Source organism: Balaenoptera physalus (assembly GCF_965194825.1).
Source record: "Balaenoptera physalus genome assembly, chromosome: 19".
In the NCBI taxonomy this organism is placed as follows: Eukaryota; Metazoa; Chordata; class Mammalia; order Artiodactyla; family Balaenopteridae; genus Balaenoptera; species Balaenoptera physalus.
This window is the reverse complement of record NC_138900.1, coordinates 3,991,011-4,007,738: the sequence shown is the minus strand read 5'-3', so window position 1 is coordinate 4,007,738 and position 16,728 is coordinate 3,991,011. Positions and strand designations below refer to the sequence as shown.

At 42.4% G+C, this 16,728-nt stretch overlaps 1 protein-coding gene across 1 annotated transcript in view; it reads right to left on the bottom strand.

Annotated features, from left to right (window-relative positions):
* Positions 1-13,642, bottom strand: part of VSTM1 (V-set and transmembrane domain containing 1) — a 20,615-nt gene extending 6,973 nt beyond the window's left edge. Inside the window, exons 1-3 of the mRNA XM_082436803.1 lie at positions 11,309-13,642; positions 5,315-5,350; positions 2,823-2,861 (exon numbers count right to left, since the gene is read on the bottom strand). Of these exons, the coding sequence (XP_082292929.1) occupies positions 2,823-2,861; positions 5,315-5,350; positions 11,309-11,342 (109 nt within the window). The 5' untranslated portion in view covers positions 11,343-13,642. The remainder of the gene's footprint in view (positions 1-2,822; positions 2,862-5,314; positions 5,351-11,308) is intronic.
* Between the last annotated feature and the right edge of the window lie 3,086 nt (positions 13,643-16,728).

Below are 16,728 nucleotides of genomic sequence, written 5' to 3'. Positions count from 1 at the left end.
ATACCTCCATGAAACGGCGGGAAAGGAGATGGGGGAAAAGGAGGTAAGAATACCTCACTTGGGACTCCCCTGGAGGTCCAGTGGTTAAGACTCTGCGCTCCCAATGCAGGGGGCTCGGGTTTGACCCCTGGCTGGGGAAGATCCCACATGCCTTCTGGCATGCCCCCACCCCCAAAAAAAACCGAATACCTCACTTGAAGAGAGAGGTGGTGATGAAAAATATTGGCTCTAAAGCACTCAGTCTAGAATCTGACTCAATGTGTAAGATAATGAGATTGCAGTGATCATGATTATTTTCTCACCCAATATTCTACCCACACCCATCTCCCTCTGTTACAGATGCTGTCAACGTTCCTCCACCCGTGTTCCCTCAGATTCCTTTGCCATTTTTTTTGCGTGCTAGATCATGGCTTTTTCCCCTTTCCAACGTGAGCACTTTGATGTCTTTGCTGGGGGGTTGCCTGGAAGGATGCCTTGGGATTTATGTGGCCCAGGGCACCCCTTTACCAATGGCTGCCATTTGTGGAGCAGTGCATCCCCACGGACATGTGAAAATGGGGCAGGAGCAGCTGTTCCTGGATGCAAGCACAGAAACATCAGCCTTGCCTCATGCTTTCAGTCCTGCCCTTGACTACCCTACAGTTTCTCTCACATAGCAGTTCACTAGAAACGAGAAGTAAGTTATTACAAAATTGTCCACCGCCCACTAAACTGGGTTTGCCCTGAGATGTCCACATATCCTGGTTAGACTTTGCATCACTATTTACAAATTACAAAAATACATTTGCAGAAGGTCTATGCTATTGGTCTAAGGCATCTGACAGAGCAATGGGATACAGCTTGACACAGGGCATAAATGAAGTCACAGGCACCAGAAGGAAAGCCTGGATTTATGGCAAAGTTAGGTGATGAAATTGATCATTGGTCTCTGCACAGAACTGGAGTAGAGGGTCCCTTTCTAGTACCTTGGAGGCATGTGTATACAGGCTGGGGACAGCATATCTGCGCTTACAGATACTTTACTCTGTTTAGAATTGTGGTGGTGTACATATGAACTCTGAAAGTACATTTTAAGAAATGATATACATACCCACTAGGTTGGCTATAATAAAATTAAAAGAAAAAAGGCAAGTGTTGGAAAGGTTGTGGAGATATTGAAACCCACATAAATTACTAGTGGGCAGGTAAAATGGTACAGTCACATTGGAAAACAATTTGACAGTTGCTCAAAAAGTTAAACATAGTGTTACCACGTGTCCCAGCAGTTCTATTCCTAGGTAGATACATAATTGAAAACAGGGACTCAGGTATGTGTACACCTAAATTCACAGCAGCATTACTTGCAATAGCCAAAAGGTACAAACAACTCAAATGTCCATCCACTGATGAGTGGATAAACAAAATGTGGTCTATCCATATGATGGAATATTATTCAGCCATGAAAAGGAATGAAGTACTGATACATGCTACAACATAGAGGAACCTTGAAGACATTATGCTAAGTGAAAGAAGCCAGTCTCAAAAGACCACATATTTTGTGAATGCATTTACATGAAATGTCCAGAAAAGGCAAAACCGTAGAGTCAGAAAGCAGATTAATGGTTGGCAGGGCCTGTCAGGAGAGGGGGGAATGAAGAATGACTGCTTAATGGGACTTCATTTGGGGAATTATAGTGGTGATGATTGCACAACCTTGTGAATATGCCAAATGCCACTGCCTTGTCCACTTTAAAAGGGTGAATTTATGGAATGGGAGTGATATATCAATAAAAAAAGAAAGAAAATAAATTATAGAAGAGCTAAAAATATGATAGCTTTGACTTTCCATCTCATTTCTGATACTTCCAAGTTCTTTGACTCTACCGGGTAGAGTAACAGTCATTTTGGATGGTGTAGCAGTCATTTTCCCAAGCCTGCTAATACTGAATAAAAACATTTTCAAAGAGGAATACAATGGAGGATATCTTTTTTTTTTTTTTCTTGGCCACGCCGGGGATGTGTGTGGGGGGGTGGCATGTGGGATCTTAGTTCCCCTACCAGGGATCCAACCCATGGTCCCTGTAGTAGAAGCACAGAATCCTAACCACTGGACCACCAGGGAAGTCCCGAGGATATCTTTTTTTAAAAAATTCTATTATACTAATGACAACCTTGAACAATTTTGGCTCATTGGAGTAGATTACAAGAAGGTTATGAGTTGCTGAAAGAAAAAACGATTAAGCATCTACGTAAATTCCTCCGTGGTCCCCATGGTTAGGACTCCTCACTCCCACTGCCAGGGGCCCGGGTTTGATCCCTGGTTGGGGAACTAAGATCCCACAAGCGCAGGGCATGGCAAAAATAAATCCTTTTATGGATAAGCCCATTTCAGTTGAAACCTGAAGAAAGCCCTAGTTTTTACGAGAATCTCTGAGGGTAGAATCTTAGTCAATTCTTCACGGAAAAGCAATATCAGAAAAAAATTTTAATATTCACCGTTTTTTGAGAACTTTAAAGTTTTAGCAAGTCTTTGATCATATATATTCCCAAAGTACCTAGACTCCACAGGTCCCAGTCCCGTTCCCCAAACCAGTCACACAAACTCACCCTCATTCTTCATGAAACTCCACTGTAGTTTTTCATTATGTAAAATGGCAGATGATGCACCTGGTGCTGTTTCATTCACCAGTGTTTTCAGAACCTGGGAGTGCCTTAGAGAGCATCTTCCCAACATGGAGAGAGGGGGCATTAAGATTCTCCTTGTGCCTTTTAATCAGAAGGGCATCCTCTGCCTCATGAGGTGGATACAACTGGGAAAAACAAGTCCTCTCTAATTATATTACCTATTTTTGCAGGGTCAGGTCCACTTTCATCATCTTCATCTAGAAAACAGGATGCAAGAAAAGCAATCACGATGTTTATATGGGAACTTTGGGGACATAAATCCTCAAGTTCTGTCTATGGACTCCATGCCCTCTTTGGGGAGCAGGGAAGAGAATGTCTTTTCCATTCTCCAGGTGCTCACTAGGTCCCCAAACCAGGGCCAGAGCACTAGATTACTCTTCTTAATACTGCTGAAGTTCACTATTATTTTAAGAACAAAAATATTTATGAATGACACTACTTCCAATCCTAACCCCACCTTCCAGTCCTATCCCAGGAAAGAGCACCAACAGTTTGCAAGTATTTTCTCCCATTTGGTAGGTTGCCTTTTCATTTCACTGATTGTTTCTTTTGCTGTGCAGAAGCTTTGTAGTTTGATGTAGTCCCACTTATTTATTTTTGCTTTTGTTTCTTGTACTTTTGGTGTCATATCCAAAACAACTGTTGCCAAGAACAGTGTCAAGGATCTTCTTCCCTTTGTGTTTTTCTAGGAGTTTTATTGTTTGTAGTCTTATGTTTAAGTCTTTTATCCATTTCAAGTTAAATTTTTGTAAGTGGTTGAAGGTAGAGGTCCCGTTTCATTCTTGTGCAAGTGGTTATCTAGTTTTTCCAACACAATTTATTGAAGAGACTATCTTTTCCCCATTGAGCATTCTTGGCTTCCCTGTCAAATTTAGTTGATTGTATATACAAGGGTTTATTTCTGGGTTCCCAGTTCTGTTCCATTGATCTGTGTGTCTATTTTTATTCCAGTATCATACTGTTTTGATTACTATAGCTTTGCAGTATAGTTTGAAATCAAAAAGTGTGATGCCTATGGCTTTGTTCTTCTTTCTTGGGATTGTTTTGGCTATTTGGGGTCTTTTGTGGTTCCCTACAAATTTTAGGATCGTTTGTTCTATTTCTGTGAAAAATGCCATTGGAATTTTAATAGAGATTTGCATCAAATCTATGTAAGGTTTTGGGTAATATGAACATTTTTAACAATATTAATTCTTCTGATCTTTGAACATGGGATAGCTTTCTGTTTCCATTGTCTTCTTCAATTTCTTTCATCAGAGTCCTGTAGTTTTCAGCGTACATTTGATGCTTTGACATCTTGGGACCTTGCTGACCCTAGAGGGATTCTCCTCCCATGTTTATCCAATTTCTAGGGACAGGAAAAAACTTACCCTCAAGCACACCTCTCAAATGCAAACCAACCTATACAGAGCCCACACTTCCAGCCACCTCCCTTATTGTTCTCTTATACTCAGGGACATTGTTTCTCTGCCCTAATCACCCCAGGCCCAGGTCCCAGACAACCAGGGACAGCCTCTATCCCAGATCCAATCCTCAGCCTGTTATTTCCCACAGAAACCTCAGTAAAGGCTCTTGCCAACACTCCGCCCCTTGTCTCTACGTCCTGACCGGGTGCTTCCCCATGTGGTCCTGCATGGCGTGGCATGACATGTCCCCTTTTCTTAGGAACTGTAACAAACTATCTTTTCAATAACAATCGTATCCTTATCTTTGGCCTTACTGTACCTCAAATTTTCTGTTAATACCTTGTTAAAAAGCAAACCACAGGCCCAAAATGGAATCATTTATGTAGACCATGCTGGGGCTTACTACCTAACCTAACTGAAGCTTCAAACCCGCATCCCTCCCACCCCGTCCCCAAAAATGTTGTCTTAAGTGGTCAGCCGGGAATTTTCTGGTCACACCAATGAGGTCATCACAGGGGCCTCCTCCATCCCCCAGAGGACCATGAGGTAATCTGCCACATAGATCCCTTCTGTACTCCATAGGTAGGTTAACCTAAAGCTGAAATGATCTTTTTTATTTATGACTTCCTTGTTTGGTTTTTAAAAACCTCTCCTTTTCTATAGCCCTATGGAACTCCTCTCTACTTGCTAGAAGGGATGCTTCCTCCTTCATGAATTATTTGAGAAAGCCAATTAGATCTTTAAAATGTACTCAGTTGAATTTTGTTTTTTTTAACAAACTCTATTCTGAAACACTCGCCCACGTTCACATCCTTGAGACCCACTCAGAATCCCTGATAAGAGCCTTCTCACACTGATTTCCCATTTCTCTACAGCCACTGTCTTGTAGGTACAAAAGTACTGTCCAGCATCTTTAGGCTTCAGGTCAGTGAGGAGGAATTTAGTATCCTGTCCTGTTGAGTTGCATTCTTGCTTGTACCCAGAGTCCTGCAACTTCCCCAGCACAAATGTCACATTCTGGACGTCAGACTGGCACTTGAGGGTCACGTTGCTGCTGTGTTCAACCTCTGAGCTGGGCAAGGCATGGAGGAGGGATTTGGAAAATTTCTCTGGAAAGAATTTGGAATTAGTTTGACTCTTCATCTTGGTGACCACCAAAACCCTCCTAGAATTCAGAGGATGAAAGGGAAAAAGGTCATGAAACTTGGGGCGCAGGAACAGAGTCTAAGTGGGAGACAACTTACCATTATTTTTCTCATCTTCATTGCCCAGACAAAGCCCTGGAAGAGAAACTCTCATGAGAGATGAATTATATGTTTGTCTTTTTTTTTTTTCTTTATTGAGGTAGAGTTTTGATTTACAATGTTGTGTTAGTTTCAGGTGTACAGCAAAGTGATTCAGTTATATAACATTCTTTTTCCGATTCTTTTCCCTTATAGGTCATTACAAAATATTGAGTATAGTTCTCTGTGCTATATAATAGGTCCTTGTTGGTTATCTATTTTGTACATAGTAGTGTGTATATGTTAATCCCAAACTCCTAATTTATCCCTCCCCGCCCTTTCCCCTTTGGTAACCATAAGTTTTTTTTTCTATGTCTGTGATTCTATTTATGTTTTGTAAATAATTTCTTTCATATCTTTTTTTAGATTCCACATATAAGTGATATCATATGATATTTGTCTTTCTCTGACTTACTTCGCTGAGTATGATAATCTCTATATGTTTGTCTTTGAGTAAAAATCAGGCAGAGACTGTGTGACTCATCTGTTAAAGATCTGCCTTATTCCTTGCAGGTACTTCCCTGGGTTTATTTTTTCACCTTTTACTTTTGTCCCATTGTTTGTTATTTGGAAGTTATGTTTACAGCGATGGTCATTGTGTAATGTATAAAAATACCGACTCACTATGTTGTACACCTGAAACTAATATAACATTGTAAGTCAATTATACTTCAATTAAAAATAAATAAGTACATAAAAGTTATTTCCCAGGCACCATCTCAAAAAAAAAAAGTTATGTTTATGTACAAAATGCCAGCAACTTTTTCTGATATATTGCATTCCTTTCATAATTAGTCCTTCTTTTACCATCTGGAAATCACTGAACATTTACCTGTATTTTCTGTGACTGCAATTTTTATGCTTTCCATTTAAAGAATGCAACAGTTATTTACTGTGGAGTGTCCATGTGGGTTTCCACCCACATCCACATGGGGAGATTTGCTCTCCATGAGGGGGTCATTCTTTTCACAAAGAATTGAAGATGTTTTCTGGTCCCAAATGCTCTCCTCACTTGCAGCTTTGATCTTTACATACTTTAGCCCCTATCTCTTCTGTGCTCTATTCTTTATATTTCATTCTGGGATGGAGACATTAACCCACGGATGGAAATAAGGGACCCCCCCAGTCCCATATTGTGGGGCAAATGGATGCCAGGCTTGGGGCTCTGTTAATGGGTGAAGCTAGAATTTCTGTAGACATGAGAGTGACTCAGGACATCTGGCCCTTGTTTCCACTCAGGGATGGACTCAAAAACACAAGCCCCCAAGCTTCACCAGGAAGCAGGGAGGTGGGGGAGTGACAGTGGACCGAGGCTGCATTAGCGGTGAGAATGGCTACATTGATGGGTAGGAAATCGGCTTCTGGTTGGTCAAGGGGGTCCCAGGTCTCATGGTCTCTTTTTAGGCCCTCCGCATATTCTGCTTTTAGTCTCACGTCACCTCAGCTGTGCTATCAGCCAATCTTCTGCTCAAATGGTGATTCCCATTCTTCCTTTTTTTTTTTTTTTTTTAATTAGCACACAATTGCCTTAGGTTCACTTTACATCAGGAAACCCTACTAAGGAGTAGGTAAACATTGGGAGAGGGGTTCTCTGTTCTTGACAAACAAAACTGTAATGTATTCAAAGTGTACAACGTGATGATTTCATGTACGTATACATTGTAAAATGATCACCACATTCAAGCTAGTTAACATATCTGTCACGTCAGAAAGTTACCTCTTTTGTGTGTGTGAGAATGTTTATGATCCATTCTGTTAGCCAATTTCGATGTTATTAACTATAGTCACTATGCTGTTCATTAGATCCTCAGAACTTATTTTTTTCTTTAATTTAATTTATTTTTGTCTGTGTTGGGTCTCTGTTGCTGCGCGTGGGCTTTCTCTAGTTGCGGCGAGCGAGGGCTACTCTTTGTTGTGGTGCATGGGCTTCTCATTGCGGTGGCTTCTCTTGTTGTGGAGCACAAGCTCTAGGCACATGGGCTCAGTAGTTGTGGCCCGTGGGCTCTAGAGTGCACAGGCTTCAGTAGTTGTGGCGCACGGGCTTAGTTGCTCCATGGCATGTGGGATCTTCCTGGACCAGGGCTCAAACCCGTGTCCCCTGCATTGGCAGGCGGATTCTTAACCACTGCGCCACCAGGGAAGTCCTTATTTCTTTCTTAATAAAGGACCACAGTTGACTTAGGCAGAGAACTGGCTGCAATGAAGACACTTGTTACTAAGGGGAAGAGACCCACTGGCATGTAGGGTAGCTTGAAAAAGCAAAGAATAAAGGGATAGCTCCTTGGAGTTTAGTAGAATTCTGAGGTAGGGAGCAGTGAGCAACATAAGTAAGCATATTTCACTGGAAATAATTATAATAAATAACTACCAATCAGCGAGTATCTATCATTTGGTAGACTCTTTACATACATCAGCCATTTACATACTTACATTATTTAGCAGGTCCTTTACAGATAACTGTCTTTTACCATACAGGCACCCTCTCTGCCTGACTCAGTCACGCAGCACACATTTAACATTTAGTGTGGTCTTTACATACACCACATGGAGAGCTGTACCATTTCCATGCTAGAAAGGGAGGAGTGGGTGACACTAGAAACCATAGCTCTCTAGAGAAGGGGAAAATTACTATGATGTTCTGACTTATAACAAGAAACATAGGGACTTCCCTGGTGGTCCAGTGATAAAGAATCTGCCTTCCAATGCAGGGGACGCGGGTTCGATCCCTGGTCGGGGAACTAAGATCCCACATGCCGCGGGCAACGTGCTGGCACCCTGGAGCCTGCGCGCCACAACTAGAGAGAGAAAACCCTCACGCCACAACTAGAGAGAGAAAACCCTCACGCCACAACTAGAGAGAGAAAACCCTCACGCCACAACTAGAGAGAAGCCCGCACACCGCAAGGAAAGATCCCACATGCCTCAACGAATATCCCGCCTGCCGCAACTAAGACCCGACACAGCCAAAAACAAAAACAAAACAAAAAAAAAAGAAAGAAAAAGAAACATATATTGGGTCTTTGTCCCTGGTCCTGGCACAGAGCTCCTAAAACCCTTGGAATTCCCGAAGTGTTGAGAGACGTAAAGGTGTCTTTTGCTATGTTAATGTAACTTTTGGAAAGTCTCTCTGTAACCTAAGGATGGGGGCTGGTTGCCACAGAAACAACCCCGTGATTAAAGGGTTGGAACTGTCAGTCTCACCCTCCCCCACCCCCTGACCTCTGGGGAGGCCATCAATTGCCAAGGATTTCATCAATCATGCCTATGTAGTGAAACCTTCATAAATACCCAAAAGGATGGGGCTCAGAGAGCTTCTGTGTTGGACACGTGGAGATTTTTTGAGTGTGGCGCGCTCAGAAGGTTTTTCCTCATACCTTGCCCTGTGTGTCTCTTCCATCTGGCCGTTCCTGAGTTCAATTCTTCTACAGTAAATCAGTAATCTAGTGAGTCAAATGTTCCTCTGAGTTCTGTGTTCTAGCAAATTTGAGTTCTAGCAAATTAATGGAACCCAAGGAGGGGGCTTTTGGAACCTTCAATCTATAGCCAGTTGGACAGAAACACAGGTGGCCACCAGGGCTTGTGATTGGCATCTGAAGTGGGAGGGAGGTCGTCTTTTAGGACAGAGCCCTTCATCTGTGGGATCTGACAGTATCTCCAGGTAGATAGTGTCACAGCGGGAGTTGAACTGTGGGACACCCAGCTGGTGTCAGAGAGTTGCTCGGTGCTGGGCGAGACAGTGCCGCCAACACACACACACTGGAATTGGATGCAGAATCCTAACTGCAGTCTGAAAAATAAAATATTGCCTGCCATATCGGTAAACAAAGGATGTCACAGTCATCAGCGATTATAGCCACCTCCACCAGTGAGCTGGTGAGCCCTGAGGGAACTCAGGAAGGAAACAAAGAATCCCTGCCATCTAGCAGCCATCAGACTGCAGGCACTCCTCACGGTGAGCCCCGAGGGAACTCAGGATGAGAAAACGCAGGATACTGACCCCAGAGAGCTGAGGTGCCTATCAAAGGAATGGTTTCAGTGAGCCCAGACTCATGCATCTTCCCATATACAGAAAAGCGCTAAATTCCTTAACTTGAGATACCTGGTTTTCTTTCATTAACAATAATCTTTGGACATTCAAAGTACCTGCCCTTTGATACAAAACTCCTGTATATCCTGCAGGGTTACTTGAGATGCTGTCTCCTGGGCCTGAAGTCCTAAGAATATCCACCGAATAAAACATTAACTCTCAACTTTTAAGTTGTGCGATTCATTTTTCAGTTGACAGTTCACATGAGGTCGTACTGGAGTAGGCGGACACCCTAACCCAACAGGAGACAGAACACACGGAGGGAAGATGGCCATGTGACCATGTGAGGCTTTGGAGTAATGCGTCTACACACCAAGGGATGCCAAGGGTTGCCAGCCATCTCCCAACCAGAATCGAGGAGAGAGGCATGGAATAGACTCTCCTTCAGAGCCCCCGCCCCTCCCTCAGAAGCAATCAACCCTGCTGACACCTTGATTTTGGACTTCTGGCCTCCAGAACGGTGAGCGAATAGAGGCCTGTTGTTTTAAGCCACCCGATTTGCGGTAATTCGTTACGGCAGCCCCAGGGAATAAATGTGAGGAGGACGATGTCAGTGACCGTCCCGTTTATTCTGCCCTGCAGCTGGAGGTTTGGGGTATGGTGACCGGCCTCTCAAGCTCAGATGTGTGCGTGGGACAAGCATGACCTCAAAGGGAAGGGCTGAACCCAGAAGAAGGAAGAAGGAACTAGGGCAGATGATAAGTCCTGATGTCCTCCACACCATCCCTTCCCCCACCCCACCCCCCCACCCCCTGCCGCCCCTCTCACGAAGGAGGAACTAGGCACTCAGTCTGGTGGAACTCCTGTTTCAAATTCTGGCGCTCCCGTGAGACCAAGCCAAGATTATATTCCAGGTCTTCCATCCTAGAAGCCGAGGTCTGTTTGATCACCTTATGTTCAAGTTGAGGATGGTTGAAATCAGGCTAAGGATAGGGCTGGGCAGAAAATGTTCTTTATATCCACTGTTCCCTGCCTTAGGGTCATAGGGAAGAACAAATCTGACTCCATATTGGATCTGTTTCTTTTACTTTAACCTTTGTATTCTATTGCTTTTGCTACAAGTTAATCACTAAAGCGATGTTGCCTAGAAACTTAAAGTAGACATAATGGCCTATTTCTAGGAACCTTGCCTCCCATGCCTGAGCCTTAAGCTAAAATACCTTTGTTCGGCTCACAGGAAACACCCTGACCAGGCCCACCCGTGAATGGCTGCAAGAAAGAAGAAGTTAATGTACCCCTTCTGAAGTCTGGCCGGAACAAGGAAATATTTGTGACAACTTGTTGCCTTTTTTTTAACTTTACCTCCTCACCTCTCCCTCTTGGTTCTATAAAAGAAACTAGCATCCAGACCCCCGGCAAGATGGTTTTCTGGAACATTAGTCCACCCTTTTCTTGGTCTGCTGACACTATTCCTTGCCCCAACAACTTGTCTCTCTTGAATTATTGGTCCGTCATGCAGCAAGCAGTACAAGTTTGGACTCGGTAACAGTAGGTCTTTTCTGTATTCCTCGTTCAAAATCAAACTCACAGCTTTTCACACCCTGTAGACCCTGCCCTCCTATATGCCAATGGAACATTCAAGGCAAGACGGTGGTACGTAGATGATACACACGTGGAGGTCCCATCGGAGCCGTGCCTATCTCAGCCAATTAAACCAAGGGTATTACCACACGTCTCTGTACGTCTGCTCCCTCATCCCTTATGTGCGAGCACCAAAACGAGGGCATGTGGGTACCACAGCCGGTAGATTGTACCCAACACACAGAAGCCATAATTTCTGTACTTGTCACATCCCCCATGTTAACCCCCACTCCACCGTGAATGTTCTCACCCATCCAAGCCCATCGGTCCCCATCCTGGAGACTCACCAAGGTAAAGCAGGGTCAGGAATTCTGTGATCATAGCGTCCCTTCTGCCCGGACCAAGACGCCGTGTTCAGTCTTACAGTTCAAAGGAAGAAACTGGACTGGGCAATTGCAACTCCCTCCTGCCCTCTTTGTCCAGAGGATGTGGGGCGAGAGGTTTTGCTCTGACACTTTGCTCCTCCACTACCTGGTGTGCAGCTTCCTTCTCACAACTGACTCAGGAAACCAGAAGCCACCAATGACAGCATCTTCCTCATAAAGCTGGTGTATGTTGCCCCACCCACCCTGAGATCTCTCCTGTCTCATCTGAAGTCCTGCCCAAGACATTTTCTTTAAAAATAATTTGTCTTTTAAATAGTCTTATTTTTATTTTTTTAATATTTATTTATTTATTTATTTCTGGCTGCGTTGGGTCTTCGTTGCTGCATGTGGGCTTTCTCTAGTTGCGGTGAGCAGGGGCTACTCTTCATTGTGGTGCATGGGCTTCTTATTGCTGTGGCTTCTCTTGTTGCGGAGCACGGGCTCTAGGCACGCAGGCTTCAGGAGTTGTGGCTCGAGGGCTCTAGAGCGCAGGCTCAGTAGTTGTTTAAAATGTGTTAATTTCTGCTGTACAACAAATGGAATCAGCTGTACATATACATATATCCCCATATCCCCTCCTTCTTGTGCCTCCCTCCCACCCTCCTTATCCCATCCCTCTACGTCGTCACAAAGCATCGAGCTGATCTCCCTTTGCTATGCGGCTGCTTCCCACTAGCCATCCATTTTACATTGGTAGTGTATATATGTCATTGCTACTCTCTCACTTCATCCCAGCTTCCCCTTCCCCCGTGTCCTCAAGTCCGTTCTCTACGTCTGCATCTTTATTCCTGCCCTGCCACTAGGTTCGTCAGTACCGCTTTTTTAGATTCCATATATATGTGTTAGCATATGGTATTTGCTTTTCTCTTTCTGGCTTACTTCACTCTGTATGACATACTCTAAGTCCCTCCACGTCACTACAAATAACTCAATTTCATTCCTCTTTATGGCTGAGTAATATTCCATTGTATAAATGTGCCACATCTTCTTTATCCATTCATCTGTTGATGGACATTTAGGTTGCTTCCATGTCCTGGCTATTGTGGTACCTGTATCTTTTTGAATTATGGTTTTCTCAGGGTATATGCCCAGTAGTGGGATTGCTGGGTCATATGCTAGTTCTATATATAGTTTTTTAAGGAACCTCCATACTGTTCTCCATAGTGGCTGTATCAATTTACATTCCCACCAACAGTGCAGGAGGGTTCCCTTTTCTCCACACCCTCTCCAGGATTTATTGTTTCTAGATTTTTTGATGATGGCCATTCTGACCAGTGTGAGGTGATACCTCATTGTAGTTTTGATTTGCATTTCTCTGATAATTAGTGATGTTGAGCATCTTCATGTTTTTGTTGGCAATCTGTATGTCTTCTTTGGAGAAATGTCTATTTAGCTCTTCTGCCCATTTTGGATTGGGTTGTTTGGGGTTTTTTTGATATTGAGCTGCATGAGCTGCTTGTACATTTTGGAGATTAATCCTTTGTCAGTTTCTTCGTTTGCAAATATTTTCTCCCATTCTGAGTGTTGTCTTTTTGTCTCAATTTTGGTTTCCTTTGCTGTGCAAAAGCTTTTAAGTTTCATTAGGTCCCATTTGTTTATTTTTTTAATTTCCGTTTCTCTAGGTGGTGGGTCAAAAAGGATCTTGCTGTGATTCATGTCATAGAGTGTTTTGCCTATGTTTTCTTCTAAGAGTTTTATAGTATCTGGCCTTACATTTAGGTCTTTAATCCATTTTGAGTTTATTTTTGTGTGTGGTGTTAGGGAGTGTTCTAATTTCATTCTTTTACATGCAGTTGTCCAGTTTTCCCAGCACCACTTATTGAAGAGCCTGTCTTTTCTCTATTGTATATTCTTGCCTTGTTTGTCAAAGATAAGGTGACCATATGTGTGTGGGTGTATCTCTGGGCTTTCTATCCTGTTCCATTGATCTATATTTCTGTTTTTGTGCCACTACCATACTGTCTTGATTACTGTAGCTTTGTAGTATAGTCTGAAGCCAGGGAGCCTGATTCCTCCAGCTCCGCTTTTCTTTCTCAAGATTGCTTTGGCTATTCGGGGTCTTTTGTGTTTCCATACAAATTGTAAAATTTCTTGTTCTAGTTCTGTGGAAAATGCCATTGGTAATTTGATAGCGATTGCATTGAACCTGTAGATTGCTTTGGGTAGAATAGTCATTTTCACAATATTGATTCTTCCAATCCAGGAGCATGGTATATCTATCCATCTGTTTATGTCATCTTTGATTTCTTTCATTGGTGTTTTTTTTTTTGTTTTTTTTTTAAATTAATTTATTTATTTATTTTTGGCTGTGTTGGGTCTTCGTTTCTGTGCGAGGGCTTTCTCTAGTTGCGGCAAGCGGGGGCCACTCTTCATCGCAGTGCGCGGGCCTCTCACTCTCACGGCCTCTCTTGTTGCGGAGCATAGGCTCCAGGCGCGCAGGCTCAGTAGCCGTGGCTCATGGGCCCAGCTGCTCCGCAGCATGTGGGATCCTCCCAGACCAGCGCTCGAACCCGTGTCCCCTGCATTGGCAGGCGGATTCTCAACCACTGCACCACCAGGGAAGCCCTCATTGGTGTTTTATAGTTTTCTGAGTACAGGTCTTTTGCTTCCTTGGTAGGTTTATTCCTAGGTATTTTATTCGTCTTGTTGCGATGGTAAATGGGATTGTTTCCTTAATTTCTCTTTCTGATCTTTCGTTGTTAGTGTATAGGAATGCAAGAGATTTCTATGCATTAATTTTATATCCTGCAAACTTACAAAATTCCTTGATTAGTTCTAGTAGTTTTCTGGTGGCATCTCTAGGATTTTCTATGTATAGTATCATGTCATCAGCAAACAGTGACAGTTTTACTTCTTCTTTTCCAATTTGTATTCCTTTTATTTCTTTTTCTTCTCTGATTGCCATGGCTAGGACTTCCAATACTACGTTGAATAATAGTGACGAGAGTGGACATCCTTGTCTTGTTCCTGATCTTAGAAGAAATGCTTTCAGTTTTTCACCATTGAGAATGATGTTTGCTGTGGGTTTGTCATATATGGCTTTTATTATGTTGAGATAGGTTCCCTCTATGCCCACTTTCTGGACAGTTTTTATCGTAAATGGTTGTTGAATTTTGTCAAAAGCTTTTTCTACATCTATTGAGATGATCATATGGTTTTTATTCTTCAATTTGTTAATATGGTGTATCACATTGATTGTTTTGCATATATTGAAGAATCCTTGCATCCCTGGGATAAATCCCACTTGATCATGGTGTATGATCTTTTTAATGTGTTGTTGGATTCTGTTTGCTAGTATTTTGTTGACGATTTTTACATCTATGTTCATCAGTGATATTGGTCTGTAATTTTCTTTTTTTGTGATATCTTTGTCTGGTTTTGGTATCAGGATGATGGTGGCTTCATAGAACGGGTTTGCAATTTTTTGGAAGAGTTTGAGAAGGATAGGTGTTAACTCTTCTCTAAATGTCTGATAGAATTCACCTGTGAAGCCATCTGGTCCTGGACTTTTGTTTGTTGGAAGATTTTTTTTTTTAACATCTTTATTGGAGTATAATTGCTTTACAATGGTGTGTTAGTTTCTGCTTTATAACAAAGTGAATCCGCTATACATATACATATATCCCCATATCTCTTCCCTCTTGCATCTCCCTCCCTCTCACCCTCCCTATCCCACCCCTCTAGGTGGTCACAAAGCACCGAGCTGATCTCCCTTTGCTATGCGGCTGCTTCCCAGTAGCTATCAGTTTTACAGTTGGTAGTGTATATATGTCCATGCCACTCTCTCACTTTGTCCCAGCTTACCCTTCCCCCTCCTGTTAGAAGATTTTTAATTACAGTTTCAATTTCATTACCTGTGATTGGTCTGTTTATATTTTCTAATTCTTCCTGGTTCAATCTTGGAAAGTTGTACCTTTCCAGGAATTTGTCCATTCCTTCCAGGTTGTCCATTTTATTGGCATATAGTTGCTTGTAGTAGTCTCTTATGATCCCCCGTTTCTGTGGTGTCAGTTGTAATCTCTCCTTTTTCATTTCAATTTTACTGATTTGAGTCCTCTCCCTTTTTTTTCTTGGTAAGTCTGGCTAAAGGTTTATCAATTTTATCTTCTCAAAGTACCAACTTTTATTTTTATTGATCTTGCTATTGTTTTCTTCATTTCTATTTCATTTATTTCTGCTCTGATCTTTATGATTTCTTTCCTTCTACTAACTTTGGGTTTTCTTTGTTCTTCTTTTTCTAGTTGCTTTAGGTGTAAGGTTAGATTGTTTATTTGAGATTTTTCTTGTTTCCTGAGGTGAGCTTGACTTACTATAAACTTCCCTCTTAGAACTGCTTTTGCTGTGTCCCATAGGTTTTGGATCGTCGTGTTTTTGTTATCATTTGTTTCTATGTATTTTTAAAATTTCTTCTTTGATTTCTTCAGTGATCTCTTGGTTATAACCAAGAGATCACTGAAGCACACTGTTTAGCCTCTGCGTATTTGTGTTTTTTACAGTTCTTTTTCCTGTAATTGATTTATAATCTCATAGCTTTGTGGTTGGAATATAATTTCGATTTTCCAAGGTTTGATTTGTGACCCAAGATGTGATCTATTCTGGAGAATGTTCCGTGTGCACTTGAAAAGAAAGTGTATTCTTCCGCTTTCGGGTGGTATGTCCTATAAATATCAATTAAGTCTATCTGGTCTACTGTGTCATTTAAAGCTTGTGTTTCCTTATTTATTTTCTGTCTGAATGATCTGTACCACCAGGGAAGTCCCTATTTTTTTAAATTGACGTATAATTGACTTATAATATAATATTAGTTTCAAGTGTACCACATGGTGATTTAGTATTCTTAAGGATTGTACTCCATTAAAAGTTATTACAAGATAGTGGCTGTAATTCCCTATGCTATACAGTATATCTGATTGCTTATTTTTTTTTGTTTTTTGTTTTTTGTTTTGGCTGCGTGGGTCTTCGTTGCTGTGTGCGGACTTTCTCTAGTTGCGGTGAGCAGGGCTATTCTTCATTGGGGTGCCCGGGCTTCTCATTGCAGTGCCTTCTCTTGTTGAGGAGCCTGGGCTCTAGGCGCGCGGGCTTCAGTAGTTGTGGCATGCAGGCTTAGTTGCTCTGTGGTATGTGGGATCTTCCTGGACCAGGGATCGAACCCATGTCCCCTGCATTGGCAGGTAGATTCTTAACCACTGGGCCAGCAGGGAAGTCCTGCTTATCTTTTTTTAAAAAAATAAATGTATTGGGCTTCCCTGGTGGCGCAGTGGTTGAGAATCTATCTGCCTGCCAATGCAGGGGACACGGGTTCGAGCCCTGGTCTGGGAGAATCCCACACGCCGTGGAGCAGC